The 21,288-nt window shown below is 39.4% G+C and overlaps 1 protein-coding gene across 3 annotated transcripts in view; it reads left to right on the top strand.

The window, feature by feature from the left end:
• Nucleotides 1–20,985, top strand: part of LGI1 (leucine rich glioma inactivated 1) — a 30,035-nt gene extending 9,050 nt beyond the window's left edge. For 2 of the 3 annotated variants that reach the window (XM_074544996.1, XM_005481223.4), the window contains exons 2-9: nucleotides 7,760–8,208; nucleotides 8,592–8,663; nucleotides 12,406–12,477; nucleotides 12,580–12,651; nucleotides 16,631–16,702; nucleotides 17,910–18,079; nucleotides 18,493–18,657; nucleotides 18,741–20,985. In XM_074544996.1, the coding sequence (XP_074401097.1) occupies nucleotides 8,018–8,208; nucleotides 8,592–8,663; nucleotides 12,406–12,477; nucleotides 12,580–12,651; nucleotides 16,631–16,702; nucleotides 17,910–18,079; nucleotides 18,493–18,657; nucleotides 18,741–19,558 (1,632 nt within the window). In that variant the 5' untranslated portion in view covers nucleotides 7,760–8,017 and the 3' untranslated portion in view covers nucleotides 19,559–20,985. Of the gene's footprint in view, nucleotides 1–7,759; nucleotides 8,218–8,591; nucleotides 8,664–12,405; nucleotides 12,478–12,579; nucleotides 12,652–16,630; nucleotides 16,703–17,909; nucleotides 18,080–18,492; nucleotides 18,658–18,740 lie in introns of those variants that run through there. The other variant, XM_005481224.4, reaches the window with a different exon arrangement.
• The last annotated feature ends 303 nt before the right edge of the window (nucleotides 20,986–21,288 follow it).

The raw sequence follows: 21,288 nt of genomic DNA, 5'->3' as shown, positions 1-21,288 counted from the left end.
GTGTGCCATTTATTCAGCTGGGGAGCTATGCTGCTTCATGTAGGAGCTGATTACTTCTTACTGATGTGTTATATTGAGGCTGGGAATTAGGCCCTCCAGTTTTAATGACTCTTTGCCTAAATCACAAGGGCAGCAACAGTGGAAACTTACAGATGCCTACAAGTGATTGGTGTTAAAAAGAAAGCTGGCTGTATAGTATTTGGATTATTGTCTTAGAAAAGGGATAATTAGGAATCCTTTTGAACTTAAAATGTGAATGTTACCATGTTCAAGGTAGGGAAAATCCTTTAGCTTCTGAGCAGTCATAACTAAAATGTGTATTTCTCTGTTGCTATGAAAATTATATTTAAAACTACAGTCAGTTTCTTAGATAAGGATGTTGTGTTGGTTTTGTTCTCCCACTGCAGAGGGAAAGAGCCAGCAGCCAAAAGAGCAAATCTTTTCTTAAAGCTGTACTAAGTATGTAGCATATTGGCATATGAGCAAACAGATGAAATGAAATTTTCAGCCCTCTGAAGTTTCCTCTGCAGGGCAAATATGGTTTGTAAGAAAAAGGGGCTTTGGAGTTCAGCGTGATGCAGTACTTGATGGAGAGTCAGGTGCAGTGACAGCATGCCTGCATAATGTAGGGTGGCAGATTTGGTATTTACTTAAAGTAAAAAAGATTAACCCTTACTGAAAAAGTAAAGTATTTTTCCAAATTTCTTGAGTTGCTGACAACAGTTAAAACATCAGTAAAATACATTTGTGGAGCTATCACCAACAACCCCTTAATTTGTTTCAGTGCTGGTCCAAATCTCTGCTTTGTAAAGCATGTCGATTAGCAATGATGAAACAATAATATGTGTTTGATGAGTCACATCCTTCCTATTGTGTAGTTCCTTATGTCCATGGCACTCCAGCAAGGCTTCTACTTGAAGTATTTCAGTGACTTCAGTGGCACTAAGATTTCTTCCATTGTTAATTATTCAGGACATAGAAACCTGGTTTTAACAAGTAAAGACTTTCTCCTCGAAAGCCTCTTGTCTCTGCCATACAACAAATAAATTTTCTATGTACGTTTAAATAAATAATATTTTGTTACTTCCTGCAAAATGACAAGGAAAATTAAAGACAAGTTTATAAAGATTAGAATAATTCTTCGGGGAGCCAATGCCATGAAAAAGTACAGAAGGGCATATAAGATAGCACAGGTCAAGGAAAGGATTTTGTAACACGCCGTCTGTTTTTAATTAGCATCTTGGCACACTGGAAGAGCTCAGACATTTTTCCATGAAGAAATGTATTATAGACTTTTCTAGCTGCCAATTAAATGGCATTTAGCTACACTGACAGTAGTATGTTGTTTTGGGTCTGCAGAAAGCCCTTGCTCATGCTAGAAAATCTGGGACATTTTGTTTTGTATAGAGGGTTCTTACTGGACTGACTTTTCTATCCCTTCTATTCTGAATGTAGGCATGAAGGAAACCTATGAATAAATACCAAATTAAGAGTGCAAGGAGCTGACAGAGGGGATAATTATGAAGTGTCAGTGTGTATACACCTGCTGAAAGTCTGTCCTCCAGGTAGAGGATAATTTTTAAACAATGCTAAATACTGGGGTGTTTTATGAGGTTCATATATTGTCCTGTTTGGTAGAGACTGAGGTACTTTGTTACCAGTTCTGTCCTATGATTCATTTGAATATGAGCATTTGTAACATGAAACTGCCCCTCAAGTGTGCAGCTCCCTATGCATTTTCTCTAACAGTGAAACCAGTGCTCTCTGCCCACTCCTGTCCTCAGCTGCTTGTTCTGGCTCTGGCAGTTTTAGGGGGCTTGAGGGGGTGGGTTTGAAAGATTTGGGCTTGTTTAGGGTTTTATTTGTTTTCTAGTTCTTTTGCCAGCTAATTTATTTAATCCACTTTAAAGAATAGCATTACAACAGAAACACCAGCAGTGATCTGTGGAAAAGAGCAGAATCAATAGTACTTGCAAGAGTTGGGAAGAGAGAAACCATCCTATAAAGCAAAGTGTTGCACAGAATATGTTCTTAAATTCACCATGCCAGTTCTGAAGAAGGTGGCAATTACAAATTAAGCATAGATTCTCTCACTAGTATCATAGTTTTAATGTCTGGTAGTGCTATGTAGAGGGAAAAAAGGCAAAAAGTGACTTGCCTATTTAAACAAGACTTCTCCTTGCTGAGAGGTTCATTTAGAGGAAACTTTATCTTATAGTAAGGTGTATGCTAGCTGGTGATTGTGATGTCAGTTCCACTGAAATGGACAGGCATGTTCACTGTCCCAAGTGTGTCCCCATTTCCACCATGGGAGAAGTTGATCTTCCCTGAGTAAACTACAGTCAAATTTTCATGAGAGTTGTCATGAAAGATAGAAAAAAATTCCAGATTTCTGCAGCAGGTGGAAACCTCGTGTTCTTTTATATTGTCTCCTTTCCTACACTTCCCCCTGTATTAGGTGTGGTATCAGTTCCTGCTGTGAACCATGAAGTGGCACAGCTTCATACATCTTTGAATTGGGCTCTGGTTTGCTCTTGAGCTTGTATGTTTGCTCTTTCATTTCCCCCCCAACTTTAAATATCCATTGTTAGCATTTTCAAGGCAAAACACAGACAATAGAAGCAAAGCAAGAACTATTTGTGTAGGTCTGGAGAAAAGTGGCTGGTTATCAGGAGAGCAGTTAATGTGATGCTGCTGAGTTGGGTGCTACAAAGCACACTGGTTTATAATAGAGCTTAGAAGCAAACAAAGCATCGAGAATCAGAAGGATGTTGAAAGGTCTTAGTTGCAACAAAATAAAACCTAATAGTAGATTCATTTTGTCTGGCTTCCCTTTGAAAGAAATACACTCTGCATCTGTTTTTCTTAAAGAGAGATCATTCAGATATCAGTACATCTCTCCTGACATATTTTTTGTCATTGGTCAAATTCTGGTGTACCTAAACCAGCAAGCATTCCAGAGACACCTGCACATTGACTAGGACACGCTCAGTGGAGCAGGTGTTGTGACATCACTATGGAATTTTGGCCATGAGAGCTCACTTCAGAGGGGATCACTTCCTGGTCCACAGTGAACTGTGAACTGGCTACTTTACATAAGGGAAAGGAGACCACCCTCCAAGTCTTTCTTTCTTCCAAAGCTGGCAGCAGTTAAGCAGCCATTTCCTTGGCTTTTTGACACAGGGACTGGCCTGCTTGTTCTGCTTTTAATGAAAATGGTATAATAAAGAAAGATACCCCTAATACGAACCTGTATAGACAGGATAGGGCAAAGTCAGCAGAACTTTCCAAATAAAAGGTTTGGGGAGTCTTGTGATCATTCCCAAGCTTGCCTGTGTTATGACCTGTTGTAAAGGCATCTCAAGTTTTATTATGCCTAACATGCAGAAGGCCTCTTCCTGACAGTGACTCTTGGTGCCAGATCCACCAGGAAGCATAGTCTTTTCAGAGCTGTTTAGAATTCACAAGACTTAGTTTTGTTTATTGAAAGTACAGCCTCATTCTCAGCTGCTTTAAATTTGCCATTTGCTGCAGAATTTCTTAAAAGGGTCAAGAGAGCCAAGAGAGCAAAATCTCGGACTCATGAGGTATTTGTAGGAGTCTTTGATCTCAAAATCCTTCTGCTCCAAACACAGTGGTAACATAGCAATGACAATGTTTTATTCTTTAGGAGACCAGTGAATACTGGGTGTGATTTGGCCTATTGCCCATCCATGTGGTGTAATATTATGGGCTTAACACCAAGCACAGTAAAGTCTCATCATCACCATCAGTGGATTTTGGATTAGGCTAGGTATGCACAGGCAGCTTATTCTGAACAGAGAAAAGGCAGCACAGTTTTCTAACAGCAGGATGAAATCAAGGGTAGCTTTAACAGGATATGGATCTGCAAAGGGAACTGTACTGAACATGAAACCACAGGAAGCTTATTCAAATTGTGTCTTATGTTGGTAACGAAAACATTCTAGTCTAATGCAAATATGCAAATATAGTCGTTGGCATGGAGTTAATACCTTGAAAATATTAAATATTTTTTAAAATAATTTTTGCTCTAAGTTTTGACCATTTGTGTCTGCTTTCCTCAAATATTTTAGCAAACAGGTTTACTTGTAGAAGTATTAATATTTTAACCAGATATTGGAGAATATGTGCTAAAAATGTATGTAATAATAATAGTAATGCATATTTTTGCTCTAGGAAGGAAGCCATGGAAGTTGTGCTGTGACCAAAGAACACCAGCAGTGGTGGGTGCTGAATACCTCTAGTGGCAGCAGGCAAAAGTAGCTTTAATTCTGACTATCATATACTTGCGCCAAGATTTTTACTAGATGGTTGATTATAACCAAAAATTGTCGTCAGCAGACAATTTGGATACATTGGAAGAAGCAGCAATTTGTTTCTTACCACGCAGAGCCACTGCGTGGGAAGCCACCGGTGCCTAAGGCGTACTTGGCTCTGGTTAATAGCGGAGAGGTGGAACATGACGGCACTTTGGGGCAGGACACGCTGCGGCCGCTCGCCGTGGGCCCGCTCGGTCCCGCTCGGTCCCGGCCGCCGCCGCCGCTCGGGCCGGCAGCGCAGGGGCCGCGGGCCCGTGAGGGCGAGGGGCGGCCCTGGCGCCGCCTCGGGCCCGGCCTCGCCCCCGCCCGGCCAGGCCGCCCAGCGCGGGCGCCGCCCGCGGCCGCCGCGTTGCCGGGATACGGGGCCGCGGCGAGGCGGAGGCGCGGGGCCCGCGTCCCTCAGCCGTGACCCCCGCAATGTCCCCTGCAGTGTCCCCCTGCCCAGCCCCGAACCCGCCTGACCGCCGGCCCCCTCCGCGGCACGGCAAGGTGCGGGGTTTTCGGCTAGAACGTCAAGTGATGGGAAGCAGAGCGAGGAACGCATCCGCAACTCCCTCATCCCCCCTGCTGGAACCTTGCAGAAAGAAAAATAAATGAGTTTCGAACCCCATTGTGCCTAGTCAGTACCTGAAACAGCCGGGAAAACAAGCAAGGGCCGAGGGGCAGGCGCTGGTCCGTGGGCGCAGCAGGCGGCTGCCCGCTCCGCTGGCCCGCACACAAACAGCCATGGCATCGGCAAAGGGTGAGCCAAGTGTCGCCGGGCTGCAGAGAAGCTGTGCCACTAAAAATCCACGAATCACTTTGGTTTTAAACTGCTACATGGCAGGAAATGAGATGCTGAGCTTGGCAGTAAAGGACGCTGGAAAATGTGATTATGCCTCTCTTTTGATGGGACTGTTATAAATATTCATAATATTGCAATTTTGGAAAAGCAGTTGTTTTGGCATGTGGTTTGGAATAGAAAACTAACTTCCAGGCGCTTCTCTGCATGGACAAAACTGGAGTCAGGTTACTGCTCTGCTGCAGAATGTGCTTTTGTTACCGAAGAAAATACTACACTGAAAAGTTTTCAGGAGGTTCACAATGTGGTTGGAGTATTAATTAAAGAGAAATGCCTAGGTAATTGATGGTGGATTTCAGTGAATGAGCCAAAGGAAATGAAACACAGGTTTTCACCATCAATGGCAAAATATTGCCATGGCAATGGGTGGCTTTGCCAGGAATAAACAAACAAACAACAACAGGCCTCTTTCAGGAGAAAAGAGAATTTTCTGTTCTCACCTCACCCTGTCTGTGCCATTGGACATCTTGGAGGGGAGAAGATGGTGTAGCCTACTTATGCAAGTCCTACAAATCCAGCTTCCCTCTCAGTAGGTACAATTAGATCATTTCCAGAGCAAGAAGTCACCTTTATACTGGGGGATGGGAAGGCAACAACATTTGCTTAATAATTATTTCAGTGCCTTGGCTGCTGTAATTATTTTCCATTTTTTTACTGGAGGTGGATAGGCTCGGAAATAACCCAGGTTTTTGCCACTCTTAGCTGGTGCTGCTTCAGGGAGGGACTGCTGACAGGGAAGGTTTTCTTAAGAGCAAAAACATGGGCCTGCAGTTAAATTAATAAAGACTTTTACAAAAACACAACAGAGAGAGCAAGGAAGCTGAGAAAGCACGAGCTGCCCTTTCTTGCCTGGGCTCAGATGCCTGGCAGGAAGTGTGGCCATGCAGAGGCAGTGCTGTCCTCTCCCAGCATGGCCTTTGAAGGTGGCCATCTGCCTCTGAAAGCTTTCTGGACATTTCTGGCTGCAGCAGTCCCTCAGAGGATGCAGTCCCACCACCTGGTGTGAGCTCTGGGTGTCATCCCTGCGAGATGGACCTCAGCCACCTCCCAGTCAAGGATTCAGCAGTGCTGGATCCTTGTAGCCTTAGACTGAATTCCTTGCAGTTGTGCAGGCTGTTGTTCTGCCCATAGCCTGTCAAATCCCAGGCGGGGACCTGGATATGCACTAAGGCCTTGATGGGATTGTTCCTGAGGAATATAGACATGGCCTGATGTTGATCTTGTGATTTTGTGGCTTTTTGTGGCAGGAGCAATGGGCTAGAGCCAGGTGGCCTTGTGAAACGAAAGGAGGGGTAACCAGAAGTCAAAAGAGATCTCCTCCTCAGGAGATCAGGTGTCCCCTGAGGAGACAGCATCCATGTGAAGGAGCTAAGAGTGAGCCTGACTGTGTTAAATGTTTGTACCACTGGGTTGACCCCAGTAGTGTTTGTAAGCTGTGTAATATAAACTATCCAATAGGGAAGCGTTAAGACCTGTTAAAGTTTGCAAAACTGATCTAATAGCAATATTATATTGAACAAAAAAATCATCCTGTGTGGCTTCCCAGCTATTTGGCATTTGTTAGCTTTGTCTTACCATTCTTAATAAAGTAATACTTAGGCGCTGCTTAAGTTTCCAATAAAATATTTAATGTATATTACTGTAAAGTCTTCAGGCTGAGGACTGTATCTCACAGAGCACTCATACCACACCTAGCACTCATTTGATTGCAGCCTCCAGGCAGTATTGTAAAGGTTCATTATTACCACCAAGATCTGTCCTTATACTGTCACTCTTCAAAGAAGGTCCATTCTTAACTACAGGTTTAACACAGCTGGTATTTAAATGAAAATTTTCTTTTTTTTTTCCATCAAAAAGAATCAAGCCAAGAAAATACATTTTTTAACTTGAACTTTAAATTAATGTTGCTTATGTAGAACTGTGCTTGATTCACCTATGCCTTCATTTAACCAGCTCAGAAAACATGCAACAAATAAGAAGCATTCTTTTTCTGAGGGGGAAAAAAAGGGAAAAAAGGGGAAAAAAAAAAAAGGAAAAAAAGAGCTGTATTTGGGATCTATTTTGCATGAGAAAATATTTTGTTTAGGAGTGACAGTCAAAGGCATTCTCTCATACATTGTAATATTTTCCATGTGTGGCAGCTTGTTTTTCAGTGGTACAAATATGTGCAATAAAGGCCGAGGATAAAAATGAATCTAACAGTTTTTGCAGCAATGCTTGTGATGGTTTCATTTGATTTCATTTTCCTGTGGATACTGCCATTAGTTCTGCTGCTTGCAATATGTGAAGCATAATTCTGAAAGGTTCATGAGGTTGTAGGGATCCAGTAAGAGATGACTGATTTCTCCCCCACACACATATACTCCACCCCACACCCACTCACCCACCCACCAGCAAAACATAATGCTGTACTATTTTTGGAAACAGGGAAAGGGCCTCCCTGTGAAAACAGAAAGCAGTGTATTTCTCAGTTACATCACTTTGCAATCTAATGCTGTGTTGTGCTCAGTGTTTTTGTGGTGATGCAAGTCTTTTTTTTCTTTCCTTTTTTTTTCTTTTTTTTTTTTTTTCCCTTCAGCCGGTTGGATTTTCCCCATCTTACAGCACCTCGCAGGTCTCTTCTCTGAGCAGTACGTTGCCTGAGTGAGTGGAAACATACAGATCAGCTGCAGGTTTCTATCTACAAAAACAGAGTGAAAGAGAAAGAAAAGGGTTGGGAAAGCAGAGACAAATATTGACCTGGACTTAGAGAAAGACATCCAATGGCTGAATAAAGAACCCTGTTCATGTTTTGGGATATTCTTTCAACTGGCTGGAACGAGAGCGGATCAAAAGAATGGGAAATGCCAGCAGACCCTTTAGAAGAATTGCTTATTTCTTATGCCTTTTATCTGTGCTTTTGCTGACTGAAGGGAAGAAACCAGTGAAGCCAAAATGTCCTGCCTGGTGTACTTGTACCAAAGATAATGCTTTATGTGAAAATGCCAGATCTATTCCTCGCAGCGTTCCGCCTGATGTTATCTCACTGTAAGGGCTGTAAGCATTTGGTTATTTAATTTATGATTTAAAATGAACTAGGATGTGTGGTGTTCTCAGTGCATACTCCCTGCTTGCTGCAGGGAGTACCTCCAGCATTCAGAATCATCAGCTAATGTGTTAAAATTGTGCTGCATCCTTGAATCCTGATTTTTATATCTCTTTCATCTGTCTGTCTGTCTGTGTATGTGCACACATCTCATTTTATACCTTCTTGTATAGTACATGAAATCTATCACGTTATATTGGGGGGGGGGGGAAGGTAAATTTTTTTTACTTATATAAATAAATTTCTCTGTGATGACCAGATCAGTATTATAACCATGGCTATATGAGGCTACATTAATGTATGGTTGTTTTTTTCTTCTTTACAGATCCTTTGTGAGATCTGCTTTTACTAAAATCCCAGAAGGGAGTTTTTTGCTCACACCATCTCTGCAGCTTCTGTGAGAAATATTTATATGATACAATTTTTGTTATGAAGTGTATATGTATTCATAAATATTTCAGAAAGGGTCTTAGTATTAATTTTATAAGAAATAGCAGCAGAAGATTTATTAGATCATAAAATACATTACTTTTGAGCAATTTGAAAGATAGTGCATGTTTAATTTTTACTTAGTATATTGTAAGGCTGTCTGTTGTCAGTACTACTTCGAATGCTTACATGCTGAAGCTTTTGGTGATAGAATGCATGTTATCTTAATTATACTTTAATTAACATTACAGTGAGGACTTAAGTATTGCAACAACTATTCTTGTTTATTTTCTACATTCCTGGGACCTGATCCCAGTGTAAAGCTGTCCATTTGCAACTCCCATCGACAGTGAGCTCAGAACCCCCCAGATCAGGCCCGTCATTGCAGTGGGACAGGTCCTGAAGTCCTTTTCCATGTAAAATTGCCATTGACTTTTGTGGTAGTTTAGTCACTTCAGTGGGAGTTTTGCCTTCATAGTACCTGGATTTGACCCTGCTTGTCATTTTATGGTCTTAAAAGTAATGACAATTTTCTCCCCATTAAAGACTGAAGTAGTTATTTAAAAATCAAATACTGTGATGAGGTATAGACGGAAAGAGAATATTTTGGGATGTTTAACTGTTAGCTGCATTTCAACATAGGATTTTTACAGGCTCACAGGCTTTCCTAGAAATGTGGGCATACGATTATATAATTGTGAGCTATACAGAGGTAGAGGGGGTGTAACCTGAACTGTTTATAGTGGATGTGCTGCCAGCCTGACACACACCCAGATTTGTCTCAGAAATCCTGCAAGGCAGACTCCCCAGTGTGATCAAAAGCAGAATCGGATGTCTGTCCCAAACCCACTCCCATGCGCTCTGGATGTGGTCAGAGGTGTGTGCTGATGGACTGGAGCTGTCTGGCTGTTACATTAAACTGGTGGCATACCAATAGCTGAAGCCCTGACCCTGGCTGTACTCTGCTACCTCAAGTGGAGCTGATAAGGAGTTGCAGACATACTGTACAATTTTGGATACAGGGTAAATAGGTAAATGCAGTTACTATGGAAACCTAAATGCTTTTCCATGGTGCTTTATTCCAGAGAAGCTTTTTTCAGGTGGTCACGGATCACAAAAGGGACACATTTCACATAATTGCTGCAATGGGCCTTCCAAATGAGAGGGGGGAAAAAAGCAGCAGCCCTGGTGGGGCTTGTATTTGAAGAGAGTGAGTAGGACATCATCTCTCTTGGCTACGATACACCACCTACGCTTAGCAATCCCACTGCAAAGCAGGCAGATTTGGGCATGGTAGAGTAGGACAGACACAGTCATCTTATTTTGAGTTATAGTGCCTGGCACAGTGGGCTTGGACAACGTCTTATGACATTTTGGTAATGATAATAATTTCCATTTCTACTGTACAATGAAATGCACATTCTGTGCTGCTGTTCATAAATGCTGCAACAAAAACTATGACCCCAGAAAAGCAGGGTTTGTTCCACTGTGGGCTTTGATGAGTGATGTGTTTTCCAGATATATTTTTAACATGGTAGTTGAGCTGCTTGCCATCCTTGGAATTTCAGGCTGCTAATCTAAGGCAAATGACTCCTTAAACACAGACCATAGGAGCAGGATTGTATCTGTGGGGACAACACTCCAGTTTGTACGTGGGAAAGAAAAATTTTATCTTTGGCAGAAGATAGTAAGGGGAATAAGAATATGGAAAACTTACGTTAATTAAATATTTCAGGAATTTTTAGTTTTGCATGATTATAGATGTATTGGTAGGTTTAATTTAGCCAACAGCAAGATTTAGCAGCTTGTATGTATTTCTATAATAATAGAAATGCGTATAGAAATAGTCTCCAGCATTACGTTTTTGAAGTCCAAATGTAATTGGATATCTCCAATACAGCAGTCACAGATGTCTAAATATGGTGAAATTCTGCTGCTATTATTATTTACTACTATTTTTAATGTAGTAGCCCCAGTGGTCTCTGGAAAAATCATGGTCTTGAGCTAAACACTACTCGTAACTCCCAGTCCAGGACAGCTTTTCTTCTTGTGTAGTATGGATGGCACGCTCTGTGCTCTTCGTGCGACAACAAAAACACAGAGAAGCTACACAGCTATGGTGAAGTGCCAGCAGGAGTGTTCCCTAAATGCAGAGAAAACCTCCCAGCTCTCATCTGCAGCTCTTTTATCTCTGTGTATCAGCAACATGCTGAGGGTGCCCTTATAAACTGAAGACATGAAAGGCCACAGAAAGAAGGGAGGTAATCGTGGCATCAGGATTTGTACCTGCTCGCACTGTGCTGTTCCTGCCAAGTGACACAGTCCCCAGCTACAGCGCCATACCTTCAGCCTCCAGCCCCAGAAGCAGCAATTATGGTGACTGAGGACAATTTGGGGCAAAAATACTTTGTGCATCAAATACATCTGATGTAGCCATTGGGAAGGGGTATGAGTTGGAAGGCAAATGAGCTCACCAAGTGCAAGACCTATGCTGTAAGCCTGGCAATCTCTAAAATAGCAATACTATTTAAAGAGATACCACCCTGTTCTGTAAATTATTGAGTGGAGTGCAGAAAAGGAAAAATTATCCAGTAAAATCATATCAGAAAACTAAAATTAGTTGCAGGATTTAATAAATTGGTCTTCTGGTTCAAGAATTCTATTTAAATACTTGTTTCCTCTAAAACTGAGGTATTTATTGATTTTGACAAAAAGGAAGAATTTCCTGCTTGTATTTTTTCATACATTTAAAAAAAGCACAATCTGAAACAGCCAACTGAGAAAATAAATTACCTACAATTTATTCTGAATGTAAACATCAACATAAGAGATTAACTCATTAAGTGGATTAATTAGTACTTGGAAATCTTGCATTCCCGAATGTCTAAGGATGCCATAGTATGAATCTATTTATCCATCAGGTCAATTGATTAAAATATAGATGTGCATGTAGTATTCCACTGGGGTGAAGTTCATCATGCTTTATGATGTCCCACCACATTAAAAGCGTAGCAGTCCAGGGCTAGATTATAATGGACAAATGCTAACATGGCTGATAAGCATGAATAAAGCTGGAAAAATCAATGCTAGTCCACTTTTAATGCTTACAAAATTACATAAAATTAAATGTTCTGCTGGTATTTTTACTGTTAGATGCATATGCTAAGAGTACCTCCAAGCGGTTTAGTGAGGTCTTAAAAGTATTTTTGACTTGAACACTGACTGAATTTAGGAGATTTTTCTTCTTTTTTTCCCCCAGTAACTTTCAGTACCCTCAGGTTAAATACACTCAGAAGTTTAACTTAAAAGTTAAAGGATTTTCCTTCCTGCCAGTGTTGCAAATTCAACCTGATGTCAGGGTAACCAGCAATTTAAACCAAGACAATTTAAACCTCTGTAATACTTGAAGATTTCATTGTTGTCCTAGTATATCTCCAGAGGCACTTATACAATCCCATTGTTTTACTGGCATGATAAACCCATGTTTACATCCCACAGAAGTCAAAGGAATTTTATCAGATGGCCCCAGTAGACAATTGTTGGATCCTTCCCTTTGCACCACACTGTGGTGCAATATTTCAGCCTTACAGTCCTATAGTGCTTGCACAGAAAAAAACATGAAACCAGGCAGTGGAAATTGGGCCTTGCTGAACCATTTTCTAAAGGTGCTGATAACCTAATGGTCTTTTGTTTTGCATTTCTTTATGCAGGTTGTTTACGTCCAACACTTTTGATGTTATTAGTGATGATGCTTTCATGGGCCTTCCTCATCTAGAATATTTGTGAGTGGACAAAAGTATATTTCCTGGCAATTTTGAAGAGAGTGGGTGGGCTTCCAATTTCCAGGCATTGCTTGACCAGAATCACTTTATAATCCATTACAGGTTCATAGAGAACAACAACATTAAGTCAATTTCAAGAAATACTTTCAGAGGACTGAAATCTTTAATTCACCTGTAAGTAAAGCGATTGAACATATTACTTTGCATATTTAATATAGTAACTGAACCACTGTATTGTTTAATTTCTCATTTTCATATATAACTGTTCATAGTTATTTAAGTGGCATTAATAGTAATTTGATTAGAATGCTAATCTTTGTGTTTCCACCAAAGACTCCCAAACTGTGGTATGTGTAGAAGGCAAAGACACAAACAGCTTCCAAGCACTACATGTTTGGCAGTAGTTCCCTGACTTTCTCTGCTTGGAGCACTGGGGATTTCCAGCTGAGCATGTAGGAGCAGGGAGAAGTATGAATTGGGAATCTTGGCACTGGATGAGGTCAGTCCCAGTTTGGGACTTGGAAAGGAGGAAGGTGGGAGCTACAATTAGGAATGTGAGAGGCTGAGGAATGGACCCACACCTCTTCTCAGGTGCCCCAGTCTGACATGCATCCAGGAGAATATTACAGCCATTCTTGGGACAGGCCATCACTCTCTGTGCCCTGTTCACTTATGACACCCAGAGCAATTTTGGAGACTTGCAACAAGATGTTTTTGTAATGGCTTACTGATCTACTTCTTCCATTCTGCACCCACCTTCCTCTGCACCCTGTCCTCTCCTGCATGGGAGCAGGAGCATCGCACAGTCAGGACCTGTCACACACTGGCTCTGGGATGTGCTCAGTGTTCCTTGTGAGCTGCTCAGCCCTTTGGCTGTCCCTGCCCTCTGACCTGCTGCAGCCCCTTGCTGCTCGAGCTGGGAGGGAAATTGCTCCTAGGCACTCTGGATGCCAGTGTGCTGTAGGAGCAACGCTCCCCATGTCCTCACCAGCAGGAGCATTTCTCACACATTGGCAACAAATACCTGCAACATTTCACTGCAAACAAGAGTAGCTTCCTTGTCTCTGAGTTGGGAAGACAGTTTTTATAGAGGCTTTTGTCTCTTATCTTACAGCAAGTTTATTTTGTAGCAATAATTTAATTTAATGAGGAGTACATTTTTTTAAAAACAAAATACACACTATAAGAAAACAGGAAAAAAAATACAAAACAAGAAAAGGAAAAAAATCTGTAGTGTGCCTGGCATGGGTTTATACCCAGTTCTGAGCATCTGCATTCTGAAGCATGTCATGTGGCGTGTGTCATAGGCAGGGGAGGGGATCCTGACCTTTTGGCCTTAACATGATAGCCTCCAAGAGGGTTTTGAAACAGGGCCTTTAACTTTCTCTTTCATATATTTTGACAGAGAAGAGAAAGCAAACGTTCCATTTTAAACAGTTAATGCATAAATATAATAGTTGAATTGCAATTCACCACATCTTCACCACCTAGTAAATGTACCATAAAGCACTTTATGCTTTCCCTTTTGGTCAGGACACGATTCACAGCTGGCTGGAACTAAGCCTACTGTGACTGCTCATGTAGATAAAGTTACTTATGGAATGGCTCTAGGTCTGAGGAAGAGGAACGAGAGAGGAGAGGGAAAGAGGTACATAAAAGGGTTGTGCACATCCCATAACAATCCATATTGGAGGTACAGGCAGAATTATACTGTTGTTAGAAAAAAAGATAGCTGGATAAGGCTGGTAACTGGGACCCTATCTTCAAAATATTTACTCACATGAATAGCTTTATATTCACAAGTGGGTCCAGTGCATTATTTATCATATTCATTTACTTATTTAGTAGCTGCTGCTGCCAGTGAACAAATTGCTTTTCTAAAACAGAGGAAGGCACAGTTTCTTCTCCACAGGAAGGCTACCATCTTGTCTTGCCTGTTACATTGGTTTCTGGGGATGCTTCAGGAGTTTCACAAGAGAAAACATACACAGAAGACAGATCCACATTTGAGGAGCCATTGTCATTTGCATGCGCATTTTTGGGACATAGATGTGTGCATCATGCTGCTAGTGTCCATGGAGCACTATTCACAAAGACAATGAGAAATTTGTGGCAAATAACTGCAAATGCACCACTAGTTTAATCTGCTTGAAGAACCACTCCCCATCTTTTGGGGAAAATTGCATATACACGTTAAGAATGATCATTTGGCACCCTGAGGCAATTTTCATTTAAGAAACAAGAGAGTACTTGTGTACATAAAATATATTAAAAAGAATCATAGTAAATGAGCATGCAAATAAGTTCTATGAAGTTAGGTAAGATGAACTTTGTCCTATTTATTCTATTTACTTTCTTTTCACAACATAAAGTTTGGAATGCAGTAAGCTATCCAAACATTTTTACTTCTATAATGCAATTAACTTCAATAATTACAGTGTGTCCTTATTGTAAAAGAGAGACATTTAGAATTTATTATTGTGCAACAGGACTTATTTGCTGGCCAGAGTACATTTAAAAACAGAAAAATTTTTAAAAGATTGCATTTTTTTTACTAATTTACTAATTTAATGTCAGAATCTTACAGTTAGCATTGGATGGTAATTTCTATGCACAATGGGTAATTTTGATTGCATTTCTCTCAAAACTCTCAAAAATTAGTTTACCTGCATGCTTGAGCCAGCCTTTACTCTCTTATTATAATCCAAATACCCCATACAGGACCATCTAGGCAAGACAGTGTTTTGTAATATGTAAGTATGTTTTTTAACAGTGGACCATAAAATGCATGATTTTCAATCAGAAATTGGCAAATGGATAAACCTTACTTAAATTTTTCTCTCAGTCATGTACCCATGGCAGTGGTGAACCGCTCCTACTCCCAAGTACATCCTCCCTTTCAGTTTGCTATATAATAACATATAAAAACAATATAGGGCATTAAACTTGTCTCAGCTTGCAAGTCCACACAGCTTTCTCCATGTGGGTTATCTGATTTTTAAAGAATTTCTCTGGAGCATAAAATTGCACATAAATGAAGCACATGATACATTCACATACGGTGTTACAATCAGACGTACTTTGAAAGTGGTGAAGTCAGAATGGACTAATGAAAGCATCCCTTATTTACTGTTCCTGATCAGACAAACACTTATTTTTAAATGATGGAGCAGACTGGGCTTGTTCTTGTGTTTAAGTATGTGCCTAAATGTCTTTGCTTGGCTAGAGAAATTGTGGTTGATAAATAACATTTAAGTTTACAAGTTAAAATAGAAGAGGTTCCAAGTCTTACTGACTACAGATTCTAACTGGGATCTTAATCAAGAATTATTTATTTCCATTTTTTTTTCTTCTCATAACTAATAAATAATTCTGTTAATTGGAAGAGGCATAGACTATACCCTACAACATTATTCTTTTTCTGTCATGCCCTGTGTGACATCTGAGACCTTTGGCAGGCTCACAGAGGCAGTCAGACTGAAATGTAATATACTGTTTGTTCAAAGCCTGCTCACATTTCCTTGTCACTTTTACTAGCTGGAATACTCACTGAATTTAAACAAGTTTTCCCAACATTGAAAACTGGGAATTAATAAATTTTTTTTGCTGGTGTAATAAACATTTACACAGGCACATGCCAGGAAAGCAATTCACACTTATCAACAATTTATTGCCTATTACTGCATATTTTCAAAAACTATGAGCTAAAACTAAGCCCATCAGCCCATATTAGTAAGATTTTCCTTCTAGAAGAGGTACAATAAACTGGGGAAATTGCAGTGGTATGAGCACCATGTATTGGGATCTTGTAGGGAAAATATCAGTAGATCCAATAAGGCTAATTATTTTAAAATGTTAAATGATGTTGGCAAAGCACCAAAGGTGATAGCACTTTTTACTGTGCTAAGTGAAGTATTGTAAATGCTGCAAAGCTGCTGAAGAGTGAGAAAGCAGAAGGAGACATGGCATTTTAGTGGAAGGAAAACTCTCAAAGCAAATGAGCTACTCTTAATAACAATCTTTTAGAACTAAGTGTTGGAGAATGCCAGTGTTCTTTGCCATAAGTAAAAACCCCACACAGTATATCACAATTTGCAAAAATGTGTAGTTTCATGAACAACTAGCACTAATACTGAGGTGTTTTCTTTTTCAGGAGTCTTGCAAATAATAATCTCCAGTCACTTCCAAAAGACATATTTAAAGGCTTGGATTCTTTAACAAATGTGTAAGAAAGCAATTATTTAATATTTTAATTATAATAGAAGTATAAAGAGATTATTTTAGAGGACATTCTGAGTAACCATTCACACCACTAGCCAGTAATGGGTCTTGTTAGTGGGTTGAGACTACACAGTATGAGTAGGCTTGGGTTTTTTTGTCTGCCAGTGTTGAGAATTTGTGATGGTTTTGAATATCCCACCAGTTATGAAGATAAGTAATATTGTTAGTAGTTATGTAATAAAGCTGCATGTTCATTAAGATTTCGTGAATAAGAAGGGAGGATCCTTAGGGACGCGTGAGAGAGCAAGGCATGCAGGAAAGGTGGAAGATACTTAATGGAGTAACATTTTAATGTGCAGAAAGTTCCTGGGAAAGCTAACTTTTATCAATAAAGCATGGGTCTAATTAAGTATCCCATACTAAATCTAATTGTAACCATATCAAAACATCAAAATATCATATATATATGTATATATGTATATATGTATATATGTGTATATATATATATATATATATATATATATATATAAATACCAGTAAAAATCCTGGGATGATAAGCTCAGAAAGTCCTTTGCCTGCTCCCAGTGTTAGCAGGTAGGCTGAATCCCTGGAGCAGAGCTGCAGCAGTGAGATGTGGCCATGGGCAGTGGATCTGGAGCATTACTTGGCAAGGCTGAGCGTGGCCAGGTGGTTACACAGTCTGCTCCTGGCGCTCGCCTGTTCCTGTACATACAGTCACAAATCTGACTGAAGACAGCTGTAAAAGCCTTAAACAGAATTCCTTTGCTTGTCTCTCCTGAAGCCCTAAATGAGTGTAGCTAAAGGAGATAGTGAATACTGATGGGCTGACCATCATCAGGTTACATTAATTCCTTTTTTTTATCTAGAATGCTTCTACTGAGAAAGAGTAATGCAAAGGAAACAGGAGTCCATTAGTATGGGAGACTTTTATGTACCTGTAAACTTGGAGAAATAGATAAAATCTTCTGACTGATCACCAAGTTAAGGTCTTCTTGATTACCTTAATATAATTAAATCTGTGTGGGTTCTGGTATGTAGATTTAACTATGGGTCAGGATAAATTAAGCCAGGAAGGCCTCAAGTAAGAATAAGCAAGAGGGCACTTATTTAATAGAAGCCTGTTTTGTTGTTCTCAAGGAGAAATACATTAGCTGACTACTTCTTTTCAATGCATGATTAATTTGTTGTAGAGATCTTAGAGGCAATGCATTTAATTGTGACTGCAAACTCAAGTGGTTAGTGGAGTGGCTGGGCAGCACCAATGCAACTGTTGAAGACATTTACTGTGAAAGCCCACCAGAATATAAGAAGCGCAAGATCAATAGCCTCTCTCCAAAAGAGTTTGATTGCATTATTACAGGTAATGTGCCTCAAATTATTTAATCTTCTTAAAGTCAAAGCTGTGATTTTTCATTCTAGACCCCATTTTTGCAGGAACGCTGCATTCTGGGTGGAATTTCTGCTAAAATCAATATGAACTTTGCTGGTCTAAGTCTGACATGGGAAACATTTGGGAGCAGGGTCCTATATTTCAGTATCTACTCAAACTTTAGTATGTTACATAATGATTTGGAAAACTGGGACATAAAACAGCACCTCTTTTTATTGAGAAAGATTGAAAACCAAATTGCAGTGCTCCTTTATCAACAGAAAAATTCTACTAGTGATGAAATACTGTAATTTGTAATAAATTGGTATCTGATAAGCAGATGTTTTTTCAGTACAGTATGTAAAGTATCTCTGTAATTATCATCTGTTGTGTACAATTTGCAGAATTTGAAGTTTATCAGTCCCTGCCATACCAATCTCTGTCAGTAGATACTTTCTCATATATGAATGATGAACATGTGGTTATTGCTCAGCCTTTTACTGGAAAATGCATCTTTCTTGAATGGGACCACGTGGAAGTGATGTTCAGGAATTACGACAACATTACAGGTATGAACACTGCTTGACAAATAACCTTACAACAAATTATCCAAAAGTGATGCTAACCCTGTCTCTTACTTTTCTTTTTATAGGTACTTCAACTGTTGTGTGTAAACCTATAGTTATTGAGAGTCAGCTGTATGTCATTGTCGCACAGCTTTTTGGAGGCTCCCACATATATAAAAGAGATATTTTTGCTAATAAGTTTATAAAAATTCAAGATATTGAAATCCTTAAAATCCGAAAACCCAATGACATTGAAACTTTCAGGATTGCTGAAGACTGGTATTTTGTTGTTGCAGACAGTTCAAAGGCTGGTTTCACCACGGTTTACAAATGGAATGGGAATGGATTTTATTCCCATCAGTCTCTGCATGCCTGGTACAGAGATACTGATGTGGAGTATCTTGAAATATCTGGCAAACCACATTTAATTCTGTCAAGTAGTTCGCAAAGACCTGTAATATATCAGTGGAACAAAGGAACAAATGAATTTGTTAAGCGGTTTGATATTCAAGATATGGAAGATGCATATGCAGTGAAGCATTTCAAGGTGAAAGAGGATGTGTACATTTGCTTAACAAGATTTATTGGGGACTCTAAAGTAATGAAATGGGGTGGTTCAGCATTTCTGGATTTACAAAGGATGCCATCCCGAGGGTCAATGGTATTCCAGCCGCTTCAGATAAATAATTATCAATATGCCATTCTTGGAAGTGATTATTCTTTCACTCAAGTCTATTATTGGGATGCGGAAAAGGCAAAATTTGTGAAGTTTCAAGAATTAAACGTGCAGGCACCAAGATCTTTCATACATGTCTCCATCGATAAACGAGATTTTCTCTTTGCTTCAAGTTTTAAGGGAACTACATTGATTTATAAACATGTCATAGTTGACTTAAGCGCATGACACTCATAATTCTGAGATTACATCAGACTTTCTACCGTAAGCGGACAAAATGAACTAAATGCATGATGACTCTCTTATCTTACTTCCAAATGAATGCCTTTAAAAGTTGAGATTGCTAGAACAAAGTATTACTAGTATCTTCATCTTTAATTGTCAAGTCTAGTGGTGTTGGAAGTTGCATTTTTTAACAAAAAGAAATTAAATTAACTGTTCTTTGCATCCACAATATGTAAATACATGTGCAACTGCATCTGTTGCTATAAAGAATATTAAGATGTACTTTTCCATTTATTTATTCACCTGTTTGAAACAACTGCCAAATAAAATGTTTACATTTTGTGTCTTTCACATTCCAAATATTATTTGCAGGTGATACTTTTTATTTGTGTATATATTATACACATATAAAATAAAGCCAAGAAGGCATATTGCCCAGTTGTACTGCATAGAAGATGCATGAAAGATCAGGTGGGTTTTACTAATAACAAGAAGTTCTTGATAAAAATACTGCATTGAAACACAAGCCTATAAATTATCACCTGGACAATCCTTGCACTTCTGTGAAACTTCACTGACTTAAACAGACCTCTAACCAGAAAAAAGAATTCAGTCATCTAGATGTGCTTGTAGGACGAAGGGTTCAGTTTTACACATCTAATTGTAGGCTAGGCCTGTACTGTGTATAGCTGTTTCTAAACATCTACAAAGAGCTTGGCAGAATAAAAGACAAGGTAAAGGTCTGTGTTTGTTCACCTGATGCTGAAGAAGCACAAAACAAATATCTTGTACAGCACTGGGGCTGTTACTGTGCTAAAAGCTAGAAGCAAAGCTTATTTTTCAGCTAGCATTATTTCTATAGCTGAACTGTCACTCATCACTTGCATGAATTCTGTGTCCTTGTCAAGTCTTTCCACTGTAATTGCAATTATTTAGTCTTCAATGAATTTATTCCTTATTCTGAATGAAGCTAGTGAATGGGAAGTAATTTTTTTCCACTACCCTGCAATGAATCTTAGTACCAGGTAGTTCTGAAATTCAGGGAACTTTGGATGTGTAGTCAGTTTGTATAGTGTATGCAGCTCCAGGGAAGCTAACTACATCTGTTAAATTGTGCCAAATCTGAATGTGGCATGGAAATCTATCACAAGCTCAAAGTTAAAAGAGTCTTTTGTTTGCATTCATCTAGTGCACCATTTGAGAGAAACCTACACTGATGCTGAAGATGATTTGGTGCAGCTCAGGAGGAAGAGACATGAATACTGTGTTCATTTCTAGACATTTCTACCATTCACTGATGTTGACTGGTGAATAAAACTAATCATACTGTGCATGTCAGCTAATCACATGAGCTGATTAATGTATATTTAGGAAGCCAGTCCTAAACAGTATGCTTCTGTAATAAATAATGGATTTTTTTTTATATTTAATGTGATTTAAAATGAAAAGTTCTCACCTGAACAATACTACTCTAGTAAGTTAATTTTTCTGGTGTCTTTTTTTCCACAGCTGCATATGCTCTGCTAAGCATTTGGCTTAGTAACTACCTATTCCATAAGTATTTACAATGTGAGTAGAAAGATTTTAAACTATGTTTCACAGCTGAAACTTCCCAATTGTTTCTTAAATACATTTCCAAAAATCATCTTAATAAATTCTCTCTTATTTGGCAGTTTCCTTTATATGTCAAACCATATTTCCTTTATATAGTTTTAGCTGTTACATCAGCATGA

This window comes from Zonotrichia albicollis, chromosome 7, assembly GCF_047830755.1.
Source record: "Zonotrichia albicollis isolate bZonAlb1 chromosome 7, bZonAlb1.hap1, whole genome shotgun sequence".
NCBI classification, from domain to species: domain Eukaryota; kingdom Metazoa; phylum Chordata; class Aves; order Passeriformes; family Passerellidae; genus Zonotrichia; species Zonotrichia albicollis.
The sequence above is the reverse complement of the archived record's forward strand: the minus strand, read 5'-3'. Positions and strand labels throughout refer to the sequence as shown.